The sequence below is a fragment of the Piliocolobus tephrosceles genome, chromosome 10 (genome assembly GCF_002776525.5).
Source record: "Piliocolobus tephrosceles isolate RC106 chromosome 10, ASM277652v3, whole genome shotgun sequence".
In the NCBI taxonomy this organism is placed as follows: Eukaryota; Metazoa; Chordata; class Mammalia; order Primates; family Cercopithecidae; genus Piliocolobus; species Piliocolobus tephrosceles.
The window spans coordinates 67,643,988-67,664,178 of record NC_045443.1 but is presented as its reverse complement, the minus strand read 5'-3'; the positions used below and the strand labels follow the sequence as shown (position 1 = coordinate 67,664,178).

General features: G+C 38.0%; 1 protein-coding gene across 2 annotated transcripts in view; it reads right to left on the bottom strand.

Annotated features, from left to right (window-relative positions):
- The window catches only part of KCNMB4 (potassium calcium-activated channel subfamily M regulatory beta subunit 4), a 68,116-nt gene extending 59,331 nt beyond the window's left edge, over positions 1–8,785 (bottom strand). For both annotated transcript variants that reach the window (XM_023226558.2, XM_023226559.2), the window contains exon 1: positions 7,933–8,785. In XM_023226558.2, the coding sequence (XP_023082326.1) occupies positions 7,933–8,268 (336 nt within the window). In that variant the 5' untranslated portion in view covers positions 8,269–8,785. The remainder of the gene's footprint in view (positions 1–7,932) is intronic.
- Between the last annotated feature and the right edge of the window lie 11,406 nt (positions 8,786–20,191).

Genomic DNA, 20,191 nt, shown 5'->3' with positions numbered 1-20,191 from the left:
ACTTTAAAATAAAACTGTTTGGATAAAGACAATCACAAATATATTTATTACAAAAAACAAGATGGATTAAATTTCTACTTTCTAGGATTTAGTTTTCTCCAGTGAAATATAGTATCAATATATGCTACTGCAATAGTTAGATTAAAACTAGTAAACCAGACATTAGATGAGGTTTCAAAGTCCATTTGATCATCTACATCAATTACATGAAGATGAAGCAAGTCTAGATATTTTTTCACATGTGCTTCAGTATAAAGAGACCATCTAGTATCCTAATCTGTTGGATTACACTACTCAAGAAAGCACATACTTAAAATAAATGTATCTTAGTTTATTTACAAAAATGGCCACAGAATTAAATAACTTAATAAACACAATGATTTGCAATTATTATATTGGTTATTTTAAAAGAACAGAAGAGGATATTACAACTCATAAGTACAAATTTTCACACATTAATTATGTGTTGTAGAGAATACCTAATGCACAGCATGAAGAATGGTTGGGAACATATGCAATGTTAAAAACTATTCTGTTCAGTATTTTACTGTGAGTAATTATGGTAATTGTAATATAAATGTACTGCTGATCTAGGAACTAAACTGAATATGAAATTTTGCTAAGGACTCAAAAAAAATTTAAACCCAAAGGAAATAAAACTTGACATCTTCATTCATAAATAAGTGCCCAAAACATTTTAAATAAACAAAATATGTCAACTCACAAAAAGCTGTATAATCGGGCAAGTTTGTGATCAAATAAATGTATTTTGTAAGCAAATTGTAACTAATACGTATTGTAATGTCACAAATCTCTTTTGATTTAAAGTTTCTGATTCTTTTTTATGCATAAGTTTTGAGGACCTTGCAAATATAACTGAGATCTTCATAAATGACATCCACAAATGGGGGTTATAGAAAGATTATGGTAAGTAATCTCAGACAGATAGATCCTAGCATCCTGAAGATTACATTGCTTTTGTTTTAGAAATGAAGTCTTGCTCTGTCACCCAAGCTAAAGTCCTAAAGCACATACCTAAAATAAATTTAGCTTACTGCAGTCTTGTACTCCTAGGCTCAAGCAATCCTCCCTCCTCAGCCTCCAGAGTAGCTGGGACTACAGGTGTGTACCACAATGACCAGTCAATTTCCTTTATATTTTTTTTAAGAGATGGGATCTTACTATGTGGTACAGGCCTCAGCCTCCCAAGTAGCTGGGATTATAGGTAACAGCCACCACATCCAGCCCAAATTAGATTGTTTCTTAAGAGAGATTTTGACCATGCCTTTAAATATCTCATCATAATAGTCACCTACTCAAAAACCATCCTTGACTTCTGTATTAGTTTCCTATTGCTGCTGTAACACAAACTCAGTGGCTTAAAATGGCACAAATTTATTACCTTACAATTCTGGAGGTCAGAGTCTAGAATGTGTCTCACTGGGCTAAAACCAAGATGCCAGGCTATGTTCCCTTCTGAATGCTTAGCGGAAAATTCATTTTCTTGCCTTTTACCACTCGCGTGGAGAAAGGGTCTACATGCTTTTTTTGGCGCATGGCCCTCTTCTGTATTCAAAGCTAGCAATGGCTGATTGGGTCTTTCTCAAATTCTATCACTCTGACCTGCCTCTGTCTTCTACTTTTAAGTACCTTGTGATTCCATTGGGATTTTCTGGATAACTCAGGATAATCTCCCTATTTTAACATCAACTGATTAACAACCTTAACTCCCTCTTTAACTTTAATTTCTCTTTGCTATGTGACATAAGACACTTATAATTTTTGAGTATTAGGATGTTATTGATGTCGTTGAAGGGAGACATTATTCTTCCTACCATGGCTTCCCAGTATCTAGCAAACCCATCCTGGCTGTCTGGGCCTTCTACACTGTGGGCTCCAATTTACTTTCCCGCCTTACCCCCAAGACCTCACTCTATGTGCCCTGTGTTCCAGGCACAGTAGCCCATCTGCAGATCCCCCAGCACACCCCACACTCACTTACACAGCTCCTAGCATTGTTTCTTGCACTTTATCTTCTTGATGTTCTGTTCATTCTGCCTCCCCTTTCCTCACCACCAAGATGAAACTCTGTTCATCCTCCGACTCATAGCAAATGCTTCTTTCTCCATGAAGTTTTCCCCCTAACTTTTTCCCTCTGGATGTTCATATCACAACGTTTGCACCTCTCTGTAGAACTTGACATTTTGCCTTTGACAGTTATTTGTGTTCTTATCTTCTCTGCTAGGTAACAATTTCCTTGAGGACAGAGACTCATAGATTCATCCTCATTTTTAATGTCTGTTAGGCATATGCAAAACTGAACCCTTGATTTTCATCCACACTCCTCCAAACCTACTATTCCTTTAGTCTTCCCCATTACTAAAAACACCTCCATTCACCCAGTAGATCTTGACACAAACTTTGGAGTCATCCTCAACTCCTCTTTCCCTCATTCCATTTCATTATTAAATTTTACCAGTGCTACCCACTGATCTAAGCCACCACCATCTTTTGCCTGTCCTACAGGACTTCCTGTTTCCAGTCTTGCCTCTGCACCTCTCACTGCACAAGTCAGGATGTGTGCATGTGCATGTAAGCATACACATCAATTCTAGTTTCAACTCAGCAGCAAGAGGGATCATTTGCATTTTTAAAAAATCTAGGTCTGATGGTATTTCAGCCCTACCCAATGTCACATAGCTTCCCATCATGCTTGGAATAAAATCCAAAGTCCCTATCATGTTCTTTAGGACCCTAACCTCATTTCCCACTGTCCACCTAGCTCACTGTGGTCCAACCTCACTTTTGCCCTCACAGTTCCTCACACAGACACTTGTCACAGGGCCTCTGCATTTACTATTTCCTCAGCTGGTGGACACTCTTATCTTCAGATAGCCACATGATTCATTACTTACGTCCCTTACGTCCCTGCTCATCCCCTCATGTTCTTTGGGTCACTTCATCAGAGTGGCCTTCCCTGATCACCCTGTCCAAAAGAAGAGCCCTTCACTTTTGTCACTGTCTATACTCTTATCCTGCCCAAATTTTCTTTATCTACCTATCATTACATGACATGGCATTATACATTTATTTCTCATCTGTTACTTCCCAGCAGAATGTAACTTCCACGAGTGCAGGAACTTGGTTTTCATCTATATTCTAGTCTCAGCACCTGGATGCACACATAGCACAGGATAGGCGCTTAATGAATATTTGTTAAATGAACAAATTCATCTTTGTATGCCCTCTTGTTTCTTGCCTGGTTCTTTGATCATTATAATAGATGCTGAAAAAGGATTTCCTGATTGAATTTTATGTATAAACCAAATTTTATATAACATAATCTCCAAAGGAAAAACAACCAAGAAAAGCTACTTTTTCAAGATAAATAAAGGTTACAAAGAAGTCATCACAATTCTGCTTAGTCCTTTATCATGCAGTTCTTATATGATGGACGTCTCTAGAGTGCAAAATGTATCAAACTGAATGTTCCAGGAAGGGGTTCAGAAACAACTCCAGGCAGGCCACACTGCCTACCTACTGTGCATTGGGACAGGGTACATGAGTGGATGTGGAGAGGGCCTAAGTGACTGTAAGCCACGATGCTCTGTAGTTAGGTACATCCAGCTTCCGCAGATATAAAGCCTGAAGTCTTGTTCAGTCCCATCTAAGTTTTTCTTCTCCTTAATGCATTTCTCTCACTTTTGGAGCACTGGTTTCTTAGAAGGAGCCTTTTATCCTTTGTTTCTAGGTTTTTATTACTAGAAGAAGGGAAAAAAAAAAACCTCAAAATAAAAATAAACACATAGACTAGGCGCAGTGGCTCACGCCTGTAATCCCAGCACTCTGGGAGGCAGAGGCAGGGGGATCACTTGAGGCCAGGAGTTGGAGACCCGCCTGGCCAACATGGTGAAACCCTGTCTCTACCAAACATACAAAAATTAGCTGGGCATGGCAGCACATGCCCATAATCCCAGCTACTCGGGTGGCTGACACAGGGGAATCGCTTGAACCCAGGAGGCGGAAGTTGCAGTAAGCTGAGATCGTGCCACTGCACTCCAGCCTGGACAACAGAGCGAGACTCAAAAATAAATAAATAAATGAAATAACCATATTCTCTCTAATCACCCACTCTCTCGTCTCACATACAAGAGTGCAGTTTTAAAAATTGATCTTTTTTTTTTTTTTTTTTTTGCCATGTATATAATTACGCAAATGCAAGTGTCTGGAATCAAGTTCATTTCATTTAAGCAAATTGGTTTTAAACTATTATTTACATCATAATTTTAAATAATACTCTTCCTATCCTTCAGAATTTCCTGGAGTCCCTCTTTTTATACCAACTCCCTAAATTCAGGAGCACTGGCCGGGCATGGTGGCTCAAGCCTGTAATCCCAGCACTTTGGGAGGCCAAGGCGGGTGGATCATGAGGTCAGGAGATCAAGACCATACTGGCTAACGTGGTGAAAACTCATTTCACTAAAAATAGAAAAAATTAGCCGGGCATGCTGGCAGGCGCCTGTAGTCCCAGCTACTTGGGAGGTTGAGGCAGGAGAATGGTGTGAATCCAGGAGGCAGAGCTTGCAGTGAGCTGAGATCGCGCCACTGCAGTCGAGCCTGGGTGACAGACAGTGAGACTCCATCTCAAAAAAAAATAAACATAAAAAAATAAAAAAATAAAATAAAAAAATAAAAAAAATTCAGTAGCACCCATAGTACCTTTTAACCTGAAAACACAAATATTCATCACAATGACTCCTTTTAGGTTCTCAGGTTGTTTTTCTTGCATAGCAGATGAGAACATTTTCTAAGACAGTGGTTTTGAATCTTGTCTTCACATTAGAATCATCGCAGAACTTTTAAAAAACATAAATGCCCAGGTCCCCCCCAAGACCAAATCAGAATCTTGGAGGGTTGGACCCAGCCTAAGAACTTCTTTTTAAAGTTCCCCTGGTGATTCTAATGTACAGCCATAGGTGGGAACCAAAGCTCCAAGCATATACAATTGTGAGTCACAAAGAGATAGTGCAGTGACTGGAATAGTAACAAGAGGAAGCTGACCCCAAATTTAGATTTTGCTATGGTTAATCCATAGAGATAATCTCCCTGTGGACAATTTGTTGCCTTGAATACTCTATTACAAGACTGGATATAGTGACTGCTTTAGACAAAAACGATATGATTCAAAATATAAATACATCCAGTAGGAACTCAAGGTATTTTAAAGAAATTGTTAGTCAAAGATCAAACTTACTCACAGTATCTTCTCTAGCAGTTCATGGCTTAAGAAATTCTGTATTTGCAATGTATTCTTTCCTTCCCCTGCCTCTTACTGTAATTAATGCAGGAAACTCAACAGAGAGGAAAAAAGTCCTTATTCTATTTTTCTAAGAAGTGATTTCCTAAGTGGTTTCTTGTGTTGTGGGTCATGAAGAAAAGCTTGGAGGTGGTTGGGATTCAAGACACTGTTGGGAATCTAGACATTCTACAAAGAAACAGAGGGGAAACATGGGCCTTCAAGAAAGAGGTAAAGTAAGGCAAAGAAAAGATCTAGGCAGCCAGGATCCAACAGGAATGGACAATGGGTATTGTCTAATTGCAGGAACACTGTGGAAACACTCTGCTTATGTACGTGACTCTGGCATAATATTTTCATTACATTGAATTTTTCCATCACACTGCTCACAAGAATTTCCAAATTGAGCACTTATTGGTAAAAATAGAAAGGCAATGCTAAAGAACAAACTTACAGTCTATAAATGCTACAACATATTTATAATCTGGATAAAGAGATATAAATTGGTTTGGCTGAGAAAACCTTGACTAAAATGAATAGGATGTTGTCCCTGACTTCTGTAACATAAATATATCCTTCTCCAGTTCTGTCAGTTCCTGAATACTTTATAAAATGTATTTTGTTCAGGTAATTTTTCAAAACAACTGTTGCCAAGATCTGAACTGGCACTGGAAAAAAAAAAAAAGATTATTTTCAGGGGAGAGAGAGAGAAAGGAAAGACAGGAGAAATCTTAGTATTACATAAAGCATTGTGATTGCTTCTAGGTAATTTAAAAATCAATGTCCCAATGATTTCATTTTACTTTTTCTGCCAGATCTTCAAACTGCCTGAAATTGTGAAGCAGTCTTTTTGTAATAAATTATAATGTGTCCATGTCTTGATTAGATATTAGCCATTTATTAATGTGTGTGCATATATATGTATATACAGATATTAAATTTATTAGTGGTTGAACCACTATCTTAAAATAATTAGCAATGTTTCACCAATTATAACAACTTCTAAATGATGAACTGCCATAAAATTTCTAAATCATTACTACTGGTTGGCACTTACCTTTGACATTATTGATTTAATTCTTAAAAAAAAACGATGTTTCTAAAACCCTGAGATTTCTTTTTAAATTCCTGAGCATTCAGAGGATCAAGTTACATCTGTCTTTGAGACGTTATCACTTCTTCAAGATCTTCAACATCATACTCCAAATTCTATATTCTTAGTCCTATATTTACTGCTTATATTATTGATACTTTTTAAGATAAATCAATATTCATTTGTCGACAGGAGCATTTTTTGGGGGGGGAGGGAGAAGTCATTCATATTTTTAAAAAGAAATTTTTTAAAAAAAATTGGAGACATTTTAAAAAATGTCTCAAATTCAAGAATTTACTGTTCAGGAGGTAAGACCACAAGTTTTATTGCAGAGTGATGGTAAGCTTGTTTTAAATACTATTACAATATTAATGTAGAATTTTTTTCTTTTGGATTAATACAAATATATCTTGTTACAGTTAATAAAGGTGTTCCTATGAACACAAGATTCATTCCCTTTTGGACTGTTTTTCTGCTTGATCCCTCAAAAAAAAAAGTCACTAACTTTTAAAAAGATACATACCTTTACTTTGATAGTTAAGCAACAAGGAGAGTAGAAAAGATCAAGGGAAGTAAAAAGGGAACCAGAACCAGGTACACTACAAAGCTCAATTAGTTCACAGGCTAAGGACACTGCTTTTTATAAGTTATTTTTCTCCATTGGGAACAGTTTTCTGAGACTTCCTCTCTCTGCTCTCCATCCCGGGAGTCCTAATCAGGTTTTATCTTTTTTTTTTTTTTTTCTTCTTTTTCTTCTTGCTTGCTTTCGAGACCAAAAGAAGTTGTCAGAGAAGTCATATTAGGTACATTTCACTGAAGGTTTTCTATTTTCAGCAAGTTTTACTGTTCTCCAGACGACTCCTGACTGTCCCTGAACACAAAGGGTAACTAGGCTCCCTGTAGACTCTTTTGAGAATCTATTTCATGAAAACTAGGAGCCCTCTGTACTTCCCAAAATGGACCCGCAATATTCCACATTTGATTCCAGGTCGTTTTGTCAAGCCACAAAAGCTTATCTTTGAACACCAAGTTGAAAATGTCTGTGTAGAGTGAAAAGGTAAGGAACTCTCTCACAACTTTCGAGGGTCCCCTCGACCTTTCAAGGAAGGTCATTCCATCTGAGTTCTAGACGAGACCAACTGAAGCTCCTACCTTGACCGTGAGCTGGAGTAGGTGGATCCTCGCTAACCACTGGCTTTAAATGGAGGAAAAGTTAACTTTCTTGGCTCCTTGCACTTCTCCAAACCCAGTCCGGTAGGCGCAGGACCCGGACTGGGTCGAGGCCTCAAAATCTGAGACCAGGCAAGACAGGTTTTAAAGTAAGCCTCTGGGCACCACTGGTCGCTGCGCGTAAGCTCACCTGAAAGACCGGTGCCCTCGGGCTCCCTGATGTACTCATTCCTGGTTTGAGTACAGCCTGCACCACCTGGTCTCCTCCCAGCAATGCGAGCACACGCCGAACCCTCCCCGCGCGGAGTCTAACACCGACGCTGCCTCCAAACCTCCCTCGCGGGAAGCCCCTGGGTGCACGGGGCGTTCTTACCTTGGGGTTGGTCAGGAGCTGGTGCTCGTCGCTGTGCAGCAGCGCCCTAGAGTTGGACTCAGAGTTGTTCACGTAGACCTGGACGCAGGGGTACTGTGAGGTGCCCCTGCAGTCGGCGCCACAGGTGAAGGTGCACTCGAACACCTCGCCGATCTGCTGCACCGACAGCACCGTGCAATTGGCCTCCGTGGCTTGCAGATCCTGCAGCGCGGGACTCAGCCAGCAGAAGCCGAAGATGAACAGCGACACGACGCCGGAGATGATGAGAAACAAGCCGAGCCGGATGCTCTTGTCCTCGGCTTCCGTGTACTCGTAAGCCACCCGGAGCTTCGCCATCGCCCCCCACTCTCGGCGGCTGGCGCGCTCCCCCCGCCCCCTCCCGCCCCCGGCTCCGAGCCCGACTGCCTCGGGCGGGAGGAGCCGCCGCCGCCACCGCCGCCGCCGCCGCCGCGCGAACAGCAGGGGAGTGGGCGGCGAGGGGGAGCGCGCGAGAACAAAGGGGCCGAGGCCAGCGACGCCCCCGGCGGCGGCAGCGCCCCCCAGCCCCCCAGCCGCCGCCTGGGCCCCGCGGTGCAGCCGCCGCTTCAGAGCCTCCTGCACCCTCGGGCGCGGGGAGCGCACGGTCCGCTCCAGCTTCCAGCGCCCCCTGCCAGCCTCCGCCCCCGCACTCTCCCCGCCTCCCCCACCCCGCCTCCTCTCGTCGGGTGTCTCTCTGTCTCCATCGCCCGCTGGCCGCTTCTCCGCGGACTCGTCCGGCAGCTGCCCCAAGGCTAGTGCCTGAGCTGGGGCGAGCCCGGGGGCTCCCCCGTACAGGAGGAGGCTCCGCCCCGCCCCGTCCGCCGCCGACCCTGGCCCTTCCGCCCCGCCCCGCTCCGCCCCGCCCTGCACGGGGGCGTCTCCTTTGGGCGAGGGGTTGATGGCACAAGCGACAACGGCGACTTGCAATCGGAATCTTCCCTCAGTCCCCTTAGAGGGACGTCCGAGATGAAAGATTAAGATCGATTTAGCTTAACCGGAGGGAAAGTTAAAAAATAATAATCAGAGGGGAGGGTGGAGTTCAAGTGGAGCGGCGGGAATCTTCAACTCTAAACGGGGACTGGTCACCTGCGGGGAGAGCGGCCAGGCTCCGGGCGCACCCCGGGAAGCGGGCACGGGTGGCGGTGTGGGAGGACACGAGCCGCCCGGGCCGGGCGGATCGAGGTGAAAGCCCCAGGCTAGCGGTGTGCGCTGGGAGGTCCCCGGGGACTACTGAACCGCAGGTTCCCATGCCACGGGCGGGCTGGCGCGCGGCGGTGCCGGAGGCGTGACCCTGCTGTGCCCACGCCGCCGTCCCAGGGAGCGCGGTAACCGTCCAGTCCCAGGACCTGGGCCTCCTAACCGTCTTGGTGCAGACTTGCGCCCCCTGACCCTGCTGCGACCGGGAGGGCTACAGGATTGGAGTTAAACAGGCTGAGTCAGGTGGAGTTTGCTGTGGAGGCAACGTGCGTGGGGGCAGGAGGCTGGACGAAAGAAACTTGCTGCTCAGGTCCTCGGTGACCCTTGTGGCAACTTACGTCTCTGGCAGCCGGGTCGACCCCAACTTGATTTGCCCCCATGGCTGGGGCTGACTGAGACCAAAGGAAACAGGTGGAGAGCTTTGCAGCCTGGAAAGAAATACCACTTTTCCCATCAGAACTTGCTTCGGAGCTCCCAAGAACAGAATCGTTTCTGTCGTTTCCCTCCTTAGGAGTCGTGCCACCCCTGACCCGCCCCAGGATTTGTAGATAAGCTTTCCAGGAGCGCTGTTTAAAGCGACAGCAGCAGGCAGAACCACTCTGGGACAGGTACTGTTTCTAGACCTGCGTTCTGCTCTTAATACTTGCTGTTGCTCCCTCCACCCCCAATTACCTCCACCCCAACTATGCTTCAGCCTCTGTTCTTTTCGCGACCTTTTAAAAGTTAGAATTACCTTTTTTCCCAAACCACACTTTTATCATAAAATCAAACCTGAGACCTATTTATATCTACATTTCGAAGAATAAAATCAGAATATTGACTTCCTTGCCAACTACATAAACTTTTTTTGTTTGTAAGTCGCAAATGAATAAACTCTTAATTATGTTCCTGATGAATGCGGAAACATGGAATCATGGAATTCTTGATTTCTCTTTCCTGGACTTCAAATGTTACTTAACTGGTATTAAGTACCTTTCGACTGCAGTTCTGATACGTTATTTGGAAGCACTACATTATGATAGGTAACAAGTATTTCCCAGCAATGGGCAAATGAGTTACAGGAAGATCCTAAGTGTCTTTTTCTCAATAAATTAAGAAGATGAGGGTTTGAAAAACTTCCAAATTAGGAAGATGCTTTGTTCTCTAATACCTTTTAGGTTTTGAGAGAGATTTTCTTTTTTTAATTTAAATGTAAGAATTGTATTCTTTTTCTGTTAGCATAAACACAATTTTGATTACATTACTTAAAAGCGAGTTTAATAGTTGAAATAGCATAACCCAAAATCACAAATCTTCAATCTGAATATTTTTCCTATTGCAGGAAAAATAAAAAGAAATAGGAAATATTTTTTTCTATTGTTATAATCTTCTTTTCCAAGAAAGCAAAAGCCATGTCTAAGATCTGAAACAATGATGAACAAAGAAGATCCAGTTATTCTAGCTCAGTATGATGAGGAACTGAAACTTGAGGCAGAATTAATTCCTATTAATGCATAGCAGTTGGGGGACTACCAATAATTAAATGAATATGATTCATTTTTCAGTGATTCCAGAGCTCAAAGTCTTCTGTGAATGAAACCTCTGCTTCAAAACTGAAGTACGGTGGTCTAAGTCTAGGGAACAAAATCAGAAAATTCTATCTTATTTTAACCGAAATTCTTGAAATGTTAAAATCCATTTTCTTTTAGTTCTGTTTTTAGTCAATTTCTTTCCTGGCAATTATTCTTAAAGTATTTGAAGAAACTTGTGTCTTCTGTTCGTTAGACATTTTTCTCCTGTTTCCTGTTTTTAATTTAGCTTGTTTTCTCTGAACACATTATCTTCACATCTTTATTGAAAGTCAAATGTATTAAGACTTCACAAATTAAATCAATTTCTATTTTATTCTTAATGAAATACTGGAAATGTTTATTAGTTTTACTTACTTGAAGCGGAGCTGCTTTATCACATTCCCAAGGAAGATTGCATATGTCAGCCCCTCAGTTTCAGAATACAGGTCACCACTTACTAAGTCAGAGTGGTAGTAAGAACTCCAGGAAAGCTCAGAAATGCTAAGCTCTGAGGTCACTTAAAATCTCTGTTCCCTGTGGAAAGTGGAAGTAGCACAGAGAAAGCAGCTAGTCCTTTCTTTGAATAGTGTTCCACCAATTAAGATTAAAAATGTATTATTAAGAACCAGACTGACTTACTTGATGTACATCATCTGCAGTAGTTTTTCCAGTAGGATCATGGCCAGGTCTTGATAAAGTTCAATTTAAAAGAAAAAGCCTATCTAAACAAGGGCATTTAAAGCTATGTTATTTATCATTTGTTCTCATGATCAATATTCAAAAAGTCCTGTGGCTGATGCTCAAGTTGCAACATACAATATCATATTATATATATTTTTATTAAAAGATTCTAAGAAGAATTATAAGGCAGGCTTTTGTATCCTAGGAATAGAATTTAGAGCAGGTGGGAAATTTTTTTCAAAAATTGGCACATTCTGAAGTTTTTTGATAACTGCCACTAAACACTTGAAAAGCTAAAGTACACAGGAAAATAATGTATAATCACCTTCTATTAAAATTTACATTCTAGAGTTTAGACCTTTTTAACTAGATATTAAACATGATGAAAGTATGAGTGATCCAACAAAGAAAACCATATAAAACAATTTTATATTTTCTTCTTGATTCAGCAGCTATAATTATAGATTTTGTTAATGTAATAGGAAATTGAGTTCCAGCTTGCCAATACTAAACAATTAATTTTCTTGCCATGCTCCATTATGAGTGTTAAATATTTGTTATTAGCCTCAGAATTTTAAATTCAAAATACATTTCCTATGTGGTCACTATTTTTTCTGATTGTTTTTTTCCTGGCCATAAACTTCACCTATTAAAATGAGCATGTAATTATTACTAAGAACACTACTTACTATTTCTATTTCTAATCACGGTAAATTAGAACAGGGATTTTAACCATTGCCTAGTTCAACATTAATGAAGAAGCTCCCAGACTTTGCATTTTGCTTGTAGTAATAATTATTTAAAATATTTTTTAAAAGCTCAAATTTGTTTGTGTATAGCCTTTATGTTTGCAATTGAGGAAAGCAAAACACAGATAATCAATTCACATTTTTTCCCATTAAAATTTACATTCTGGATTAGCAAATTTTTAATACCATACTGGTAGTGCTCTAGAGTTCCTAAAATCTCACCAACTGTTGAGTCTTTCATGTTAACTGCAGTAAATCTCTATGGGAGAGATACACACAGGTATGTAATAAAAGGGAAATCAGCTTTGGAACTTGAAACATAGAGGCCAAGAGGTTTTGGTCCCAACTTAAATAGTAAATAATTTGACATAAGGTAAATAATCCTTAGTCTATTTTCTGTTGCTATAACTGAATACCTGAGACTGGGCAATTTATAAAGAAACTTATTTCTTACAATTCTAGATGCTGGGAGGTCCAAGAGCATGACAGTAGTATCTCGTCAGGTCCTTGTGTGCCGTAACATGGCAGAAGGCAGTTGCATAGCAAGAGAGCAAGAGTGCCTATTAACTCAGACCACCGTCCATATAACCCATCAGGCCCCACACCCTGATGACCTTATTTAATCCTAATTATCTCCCAAAGGCCCCATCACCAAATACCATCAAAAATATAAATTTGGGGAATACGTTCTAACACATTAAATTTGGGGGACACTTTTAAACCATAGCAATAATTTTAGTTTCCTCCTTGTCATACAAAGGGGTTGATCTAGAAGACAGTTTTAGTATTCTAGTATCTAATTCCCCATTTTTGCTTTGCTAGGCACTTTAGAAAATTGGGTATTGCTATATAACAGTATCTAGTGAAGTTAAAAGGTCTTTAACAGAATCCCAAAACATGGAGAGCATGTCCTAGCATGATGGCTAATAGGAAGAGTGTTTGTCTTTCGAGAAATGGACCTACGTCATGTAACACCTAACATAAGCTAGGTTATTTATAAATGCCCTAATTTAACCTTCCCATGAGAAAAGGGAAAAACATTCAGAGATTAGGTAATTTTTGCAAGGCTGCACACATATTGTGTGACAGGGCCAGGGGATTTTATATTTGCATTTTATGAGATCACTTGGACTCGGGAAGGGGAACATCACACACCGGGGCCTATCATGGGGAAGGGGAGTTATACCTGATGTAAATGACGAGTTGATGGGTGCTGACGAGTTGATGGGTGCAGCACACCAACATGGCACAAGTATACATACGTAACAAACCTGCACGTTATGCACATGTACCCTAGAACTTAAAGTATAATAAAAAAAAAACAAAAAGAAATATTAACCAAAGATAATTACTTAAAACAATTTTTCTACTATACTATGCCACTTCTAAGAAATTTGTTAACAAAAATGAAGTGGAGATAATACAAAAGCATTTATAAATGGATTTAAAATGTGTTTCTATACTTATATTTAAGTAGTTAGGCTTAAGCAAAATCTCTACCGTAAAACCTGATTATGAAGGGGACGGTGAGTAGAGGCTGAAGGAATAAATAATTTAATCTGGTCCCCCTGCTTAATTTTACTCTGAATCACATTTGTGTTGAAAAAAGCCTCTTCAGATCCTTAGCAAATAGTAGTAGTACTGTTTTATGTGGAACAGAGAGATTAAATTAGGTTTCTAGTGGCTTGCTAAAAATTCAAGGTAAATTCAAGGTAGAAGTAAATACAGGGAATAATTAGATGTGCAATAGTTATAAGGCAGATAGAAATCCTATCCTCTGCAGACTGAAGAGCACCGAATACTTCTAATAATAGTTTTTTTTTTTTTGCCTTTGCTTGGACACTTCCAGTGATGGAAAGATCATTCACTCCTAATGATTTCTGGAGCTTTTGAAAAATTATAAAGTGATACTTTATTACTGTAGATGGAAATTTGCCTTGCCATAACAGCCACGTAATGGTCCTTATTCTGCACTCTGGCATTATGTAAGATAAACATATTTTTAAGAATAAAGCCTTACAAGAGGCAGGAAAATGGTGTGAACCCGGGAGGCAGAGCTTGCAGTGAGCCGAGATTGCACCACTGCACTCCAGCCTGGGCGACAGAGCGAGACTCCGTCTCAAAAAAAGCAAAAAACAAACAAACAAAAAGAATAAAGCCTTACAAATGACTCTACCTCAGATATGAGAAGACAGCCATTTGTCCCTCCTAAGCCTTTTGTTACGCACATCTTCCAGTTTCTTCAGTTTCTCTTTTGATATGATTTAGGAAACTAAGGTTTTACCCTTAGTCCAAAATGCTAAGAATGGTAAGTCAAAGTTGGAAAGGATGCCCCACTTTAACATTTGAAAGTCTGAACTTTGCTTTTCCATGATATCCAATTTACAAACACTTCTAGGATAACGGATTTTGTTGTTCAATGACAGTGTCATTGCAAACGTAGAGAGAATTTAGATTCATAAGTGATATACAAGTCAACTAATATTCAAATTTTAGACCTATATTAAATCATTTAGATTGAACTGAAAAAAATTACACAAAACTTTAGATAAAAAAGGGAAATCTGGAAATAACTTTTTGAGCAGAGGAGTAACATGACTTGCATTTTTTAAAACCGAGATATAACTCATGCAATAGAGTGCATGTTATATTTGAAGAATATTAACCACTTGAAGACAATAAATTATTAAAAATAAACAAATATATCTTTCTCTTAAAAGGGGAAATATTTAACAACTCAAAGACAGCCCATTTTTCATGCACTGTTACATATGGTAATTAAAACTCCATCTTAAAATAAATGTTCAGTATGTAACAGATTTAAAGGTAGCTTTGAAACATTCTGGCTGCCCCAAATCTTTATTTTTATACATAAGAAGATGAAACTATTTATATCATTCCCTCATGTAATGTTTTCTCATTCAGATGTATAATTTTGAAGAATAAATGTTTAATTTAAAACAGTTTTCTCATTATAAATCAGTATCAAGAGGCCTGATTCTAAAAAGAATCAAGCAGACTCAGCGATTTGTGGACATCATACTACCCTTGAAATTTGAAGCATTTCTTCCAAAATGTTTGAAGAACTCATGTATTATCATCAAAATTATCTTCATTATGCACTAGGAAATAGTTTGGTCTGGAAGAAAAAAAGCATTTATTGTAAATTTTAAAAGTAAATTATGTGGTCAAAATGTCACTTAGGCCAAAAATAAATGCAAATCACAAAAACATTACATTTCAGGAAACACATACAAATTAGGGACCAGCTCTGATTGATAGTAAAGATTTGTTTTCCTCAGCTAATGCCCTCAATTATTGTCTAAAAGAACTAACACTTTTGGTATAAAGCCAGTTTTATTTCATCTTCTCTAAGAAAGATATCAAAACATTTTTGTGGTATGGTATGGCCTTTCAGGCCTAGAAATGAAAACTAAGATAAATCTCAAAAAGAATGAAAAATTGGCTTTGCTATGTAGAAGATAGTTTAACTGAAGTATTTTAGCTCATGTCAACTGGTTATCATATGCTGCTATTTGACTATGCAATAATCTGGATTTTCAAGATAGGGAATTATGACAATTATGACCTTGTGAATTTTGATACTTTCAAGAAGTCATTTAAATAATTGAGAGAAAACTGTATAATAAACATGGAAATGACTAGCTTTTTAAAAAGCCTTAAAAATCTTGAGTTCTTATGATAAAGAGACATGTCACTAATATCTTGTCACAGTATTTACACAACTGTTTAACTGGATTAAAAAAATCTTCAATTAATGCACATGTAACTGATAATGCATGTAATTCCCATTACCAGTTTTTATACATACAAACTGAAGAGGAAATCTTAAGATCAGCAGAAATATTCCCAGGAAATAACTGAGATAAAAGCACTTTTGCTGTTTTGTATTTATGTATGGATTCAACTTTCCTCCTGTTCTGCTAACAAACACTATTGTAGTAACATGGTTTCTGCCCTAGAACACTGGATGTTATAGGAAAAAGTAAATGAATGCCCCTGATACACAGGGATTACCAGATTTTGTGGGATTTCATCAGAAACTTAAGATTTTATTCTACTTAGTACTTGTACACAGGAGATTGCACACCAATGCAATGTACAATTTCAGACTAAACATTTACGACAAAACTTAAAAACTGTTTTTCCTCTTTCAAATGTAGGACTAAAATATACACATAATCTGGTGAATACATACATATATATATGATTACTATTTGTTGTGCTTTATTAATGTTTCACATTCCTATTCCTAACATCAAAAGAAAGCAACTCTACAGGTAAGTTCGATAAAGTTGCCTTTTGTAATTTTTTTGATTTAAATTTCTTTCCAAAGATACAGCAGTGATTTTAAGTATACCTTATCCATGATTCACAGAACAGCATATTCTTATGTACTTAAAGGTCAATGCTTTAATTATATACCTTTTAGCCCTGATGACATCATAGTCTCCAACTTCAAATCAAGAAAAGGGTATCAGCCCCTTAAAGAGCTGAAGAGAGGCCTAGAAGTAATCACATTCGACTTTTTATTTAAAAAGGCAGTCCTGTCAATTGAGTCATTCAGTTTCTGTTTGCACATTGACTGAACCTTTACTTCATGAAGCAGCTAGTACTGTGTAGCACCTTAATATAGAAAAAGTCTGTTTCATTCAACTTCTCCCTATTGGTTTGAGACTTGCTCTGTTACAGTTCTTCCTGTGTTTGATGACAACTGTCATGCCTCCCCTTAGTATTTTTTAGTTGTCTCTTCTCCAAGCCCTACATCTCATCAATTCTAAGGTGCATGTTCTTTCCTCACATAATAGATACATTTTGTAATTGGTGGCTTGTCATAGTTGGAGCTTTTTTTTTCTTAGTGGTACATAAAATGGTGTACCTTACAACTGATGGCAATTAGATTTCTGGAATACGGTAATTATCTCACTTACTTTACCACTTTTTCCATGAGCCACCGGAACATTAAGACATTCAACTCCTTACCTTATGCACAGAACACTGTCCTGCTTGTCTCTCCTAGGTTATGTTCTATGAGGTTAAATTTAATGTTTTACAAAACAACTGATTTGAAAATCTTAACTCAGTTACTTTTTAATATTGCACTGAAATCTATTATTTGTCCTAGTTCTTCTCTTCCAGTCACAAGAATGAGCTTAACTGCCTTTCATTGACAGCTCTTGAATTTGATACCTGAAGACAAATACCATGTTTCCAAAATTTTATTCCTATTTGTTGTTTTATATACTTAAAATCTACTCTCAAATGGGAATACTAAATTTCACCTCATGATGCTATTCTTCAAACTAGATACAACAATATATATAAAAACACACAGCATTTGCTGGGCAGCTAGAACTTCTCCCTCCCCTTCTCCTTCCCCAGGCATGGTAGCTCTTATAATACGGCATTCAAACAGAACGTGACATTTCAGATGCGTGATTACTTCCGGTACAGTGGGCTTCCTATCTTTTTCTGAGTGCTATATTTTCCTTGATGTAGCTTAAGATTACATTATTATTTTTGGCAACAGGATCACAGTTCTTATTGATCTATCTATGAACCACTCAAATGATATATTCCACTATCCTTTATTAAGAACCAAAGTGCAAAACTAAGTAATTTTCTTGATTGAATGTATCTTATTTGATTCAACTCTACACACCAAACTACTGGGTTAGATTTAGGTCCCAATTTTAACCTTCAATGTGTTTACTTGCTTCATCTTCCACATCTGTCACGTATTCATGGTATAATCAAAGTCACTGGTAATGCCAGTGGCAAGGAGACAACCTTGTGACCTGCCATTAGGATCCAACTTTTAGAAAGTAAAGGCATCTCAATGTCTGGCTTAGTTCATTCTCCAGAGACTATCTTAATGGAACCTAGTAGATATTTCTAGATCTTATTAACTACATAGACAAACCATGGTTAACATATTATACAATCCTGCTTCCACACGTTTAGGTTTTCAGCAACTTTTTGCAAAATTGAGCTATTAAATCTAAGTTAAATGAGTCCTACTGTATAGCCATACTCAGATGCCACATATTTTATGAGCAATGGATGTAACAAAGTGGAAGATCTATGGCTTGGGAATAGAAAAGAATTTATCAAGTAGAGAGGCTAGAGACTGGAAAAATTTGAAATATTTAAAAGTTACTGAAAATGCTTAAAAAGATTCTTGTGAAAATGAAATCATAGCAAATGATAATTGAGTAAACTATCTCAAAGCCCAATGCTTTAAATTATACACTTTATTTTCAAATTGAAATATCAACTTTTATCATTCGATCAACTACAAGCACCTGCTTTGTCCCAATTTCAGTGTCAAAAAGAAACAGACTAGTTAAGTGGCTGGTTTTATATATACTTTAAGAATTTAGATAAACTTTCAGTTCTTAAAATGTATTATATCTACGGAAAACTATTTGTGAAGTCTCTGAAAACAGAGCTTTAGCATATAAATTATAGTACCACTTAAAGAATTATATTTGAAACCAAATAAAGGATTTCCCTTTGCAATTAAATACCTTTTATTCCCAGAAAGTCAATCATAGTTTAATCTAAAAAATTTATTTAACATAGTGTACACATCTATTTCACTAATTATATAGGGGGAAATTAACAGAATTAAAGCTTTGAAAGAAAATGTGAAATATAATTAGTTGGGGTCAGTACATGTATAACCACAAGTTATAAAATCAAGGAGTATTATAACTGTGTTATATTTAAAAAGTTTAAAGTAGTGTTTTAAATATTTCAAATAGAGTAACTTGTATTTTGAAGTCCACAGCATGGTAATTTCTGATATTAACAAGTTATAAAAAGTTGGCTAACATGCAAGAGTTTCTTCATTTTGGTAATTCAGGATAAAAATAACTCAGAAAAATGGAAAAGTGTGCATTTAAAACTCTGTATATGGCAGTTAACAAAAAAAGAGAAAAGATTAGAGCCAAGACAACAAACCACTTGATATGAGCTATCTTACTTTTCTGAGTCATTCATCAGTACCAGTCATGATCACGCTCCAGTTGAGACTTCAATCTATATTGTTGTTTATATTCATCAGAATAAAGATCCCCTTCCACATTTTTCTTCCTACTTGTTTTTTGTGGTTATGTAGGAAAAGTTACATTTTATTTTACAAAGTGAATTACTAGGAAAAAATCTAATCTTTTTTTTTTTTAGACTCATTTCTATGTTTTGCCTCTGGTTTATGTCAAATTAGGTATAGTGTTCTGTGAAGGTTTTTGTACAATAGATAAAATTATAATTACATAGTGCTATCTTACTGAGGAGATGCTTTGGTTTAATTCTGAAAGACAGAAAATCCTGTTTTTTTAAATGTTTCTCGTATCTCAAAATGCATAGAAAAAGGTAAATTTTAAGCCACTTTATATTCCTGGTACACAAACACAGCAATGTTATAAATGTTTCATTTTCAAAAGATTTGGTTAATGCCAACAGACTTTTATTCTTCATAGAAAAGTAGGTTAAAAATGAAAATTTAAAGGATCAAAACTCACTGCCTTTTTTCTGCTCTCTAGTTCTGCTTTTGGTAGCTTCAATCATCAGATTTTTTAAATGCAGTACTTGTATATAGATGGGAAAAGAATCCATTAACTTGTAAATATGAGGTATCTAGGCCAGCAAACTGAAGGTAAAGTCTACCCATTCCCACCTTATGGCTTACCTTAATTTGCACATTACTTCTTAGAGATACATTTAAAGGTCTATCAAGAAATTTCTAATAAATTTTTCACAGAAGTACATTGGTTGGGTTCCAAGAGTATTTAGAATGTTTTATTTCTAATGCTGCCACAATCCATTTAAAAAAATAGTTTTCTCTTATTAATACTGTCTACATTTTTAACCTACAAGTGAAATGGTTCACTACATTTCCATTAAATTACTTGTTTGAAGCTGAAAAAGACATTTGAGTCACACCATTCAGTTTGATATCTGTAAAACTTCAGTTTGTTTCCTCTATTTTTCATGTTGAAGAAATAATTTCGCAATTTCAAATCAAAGCCAACACTGCAG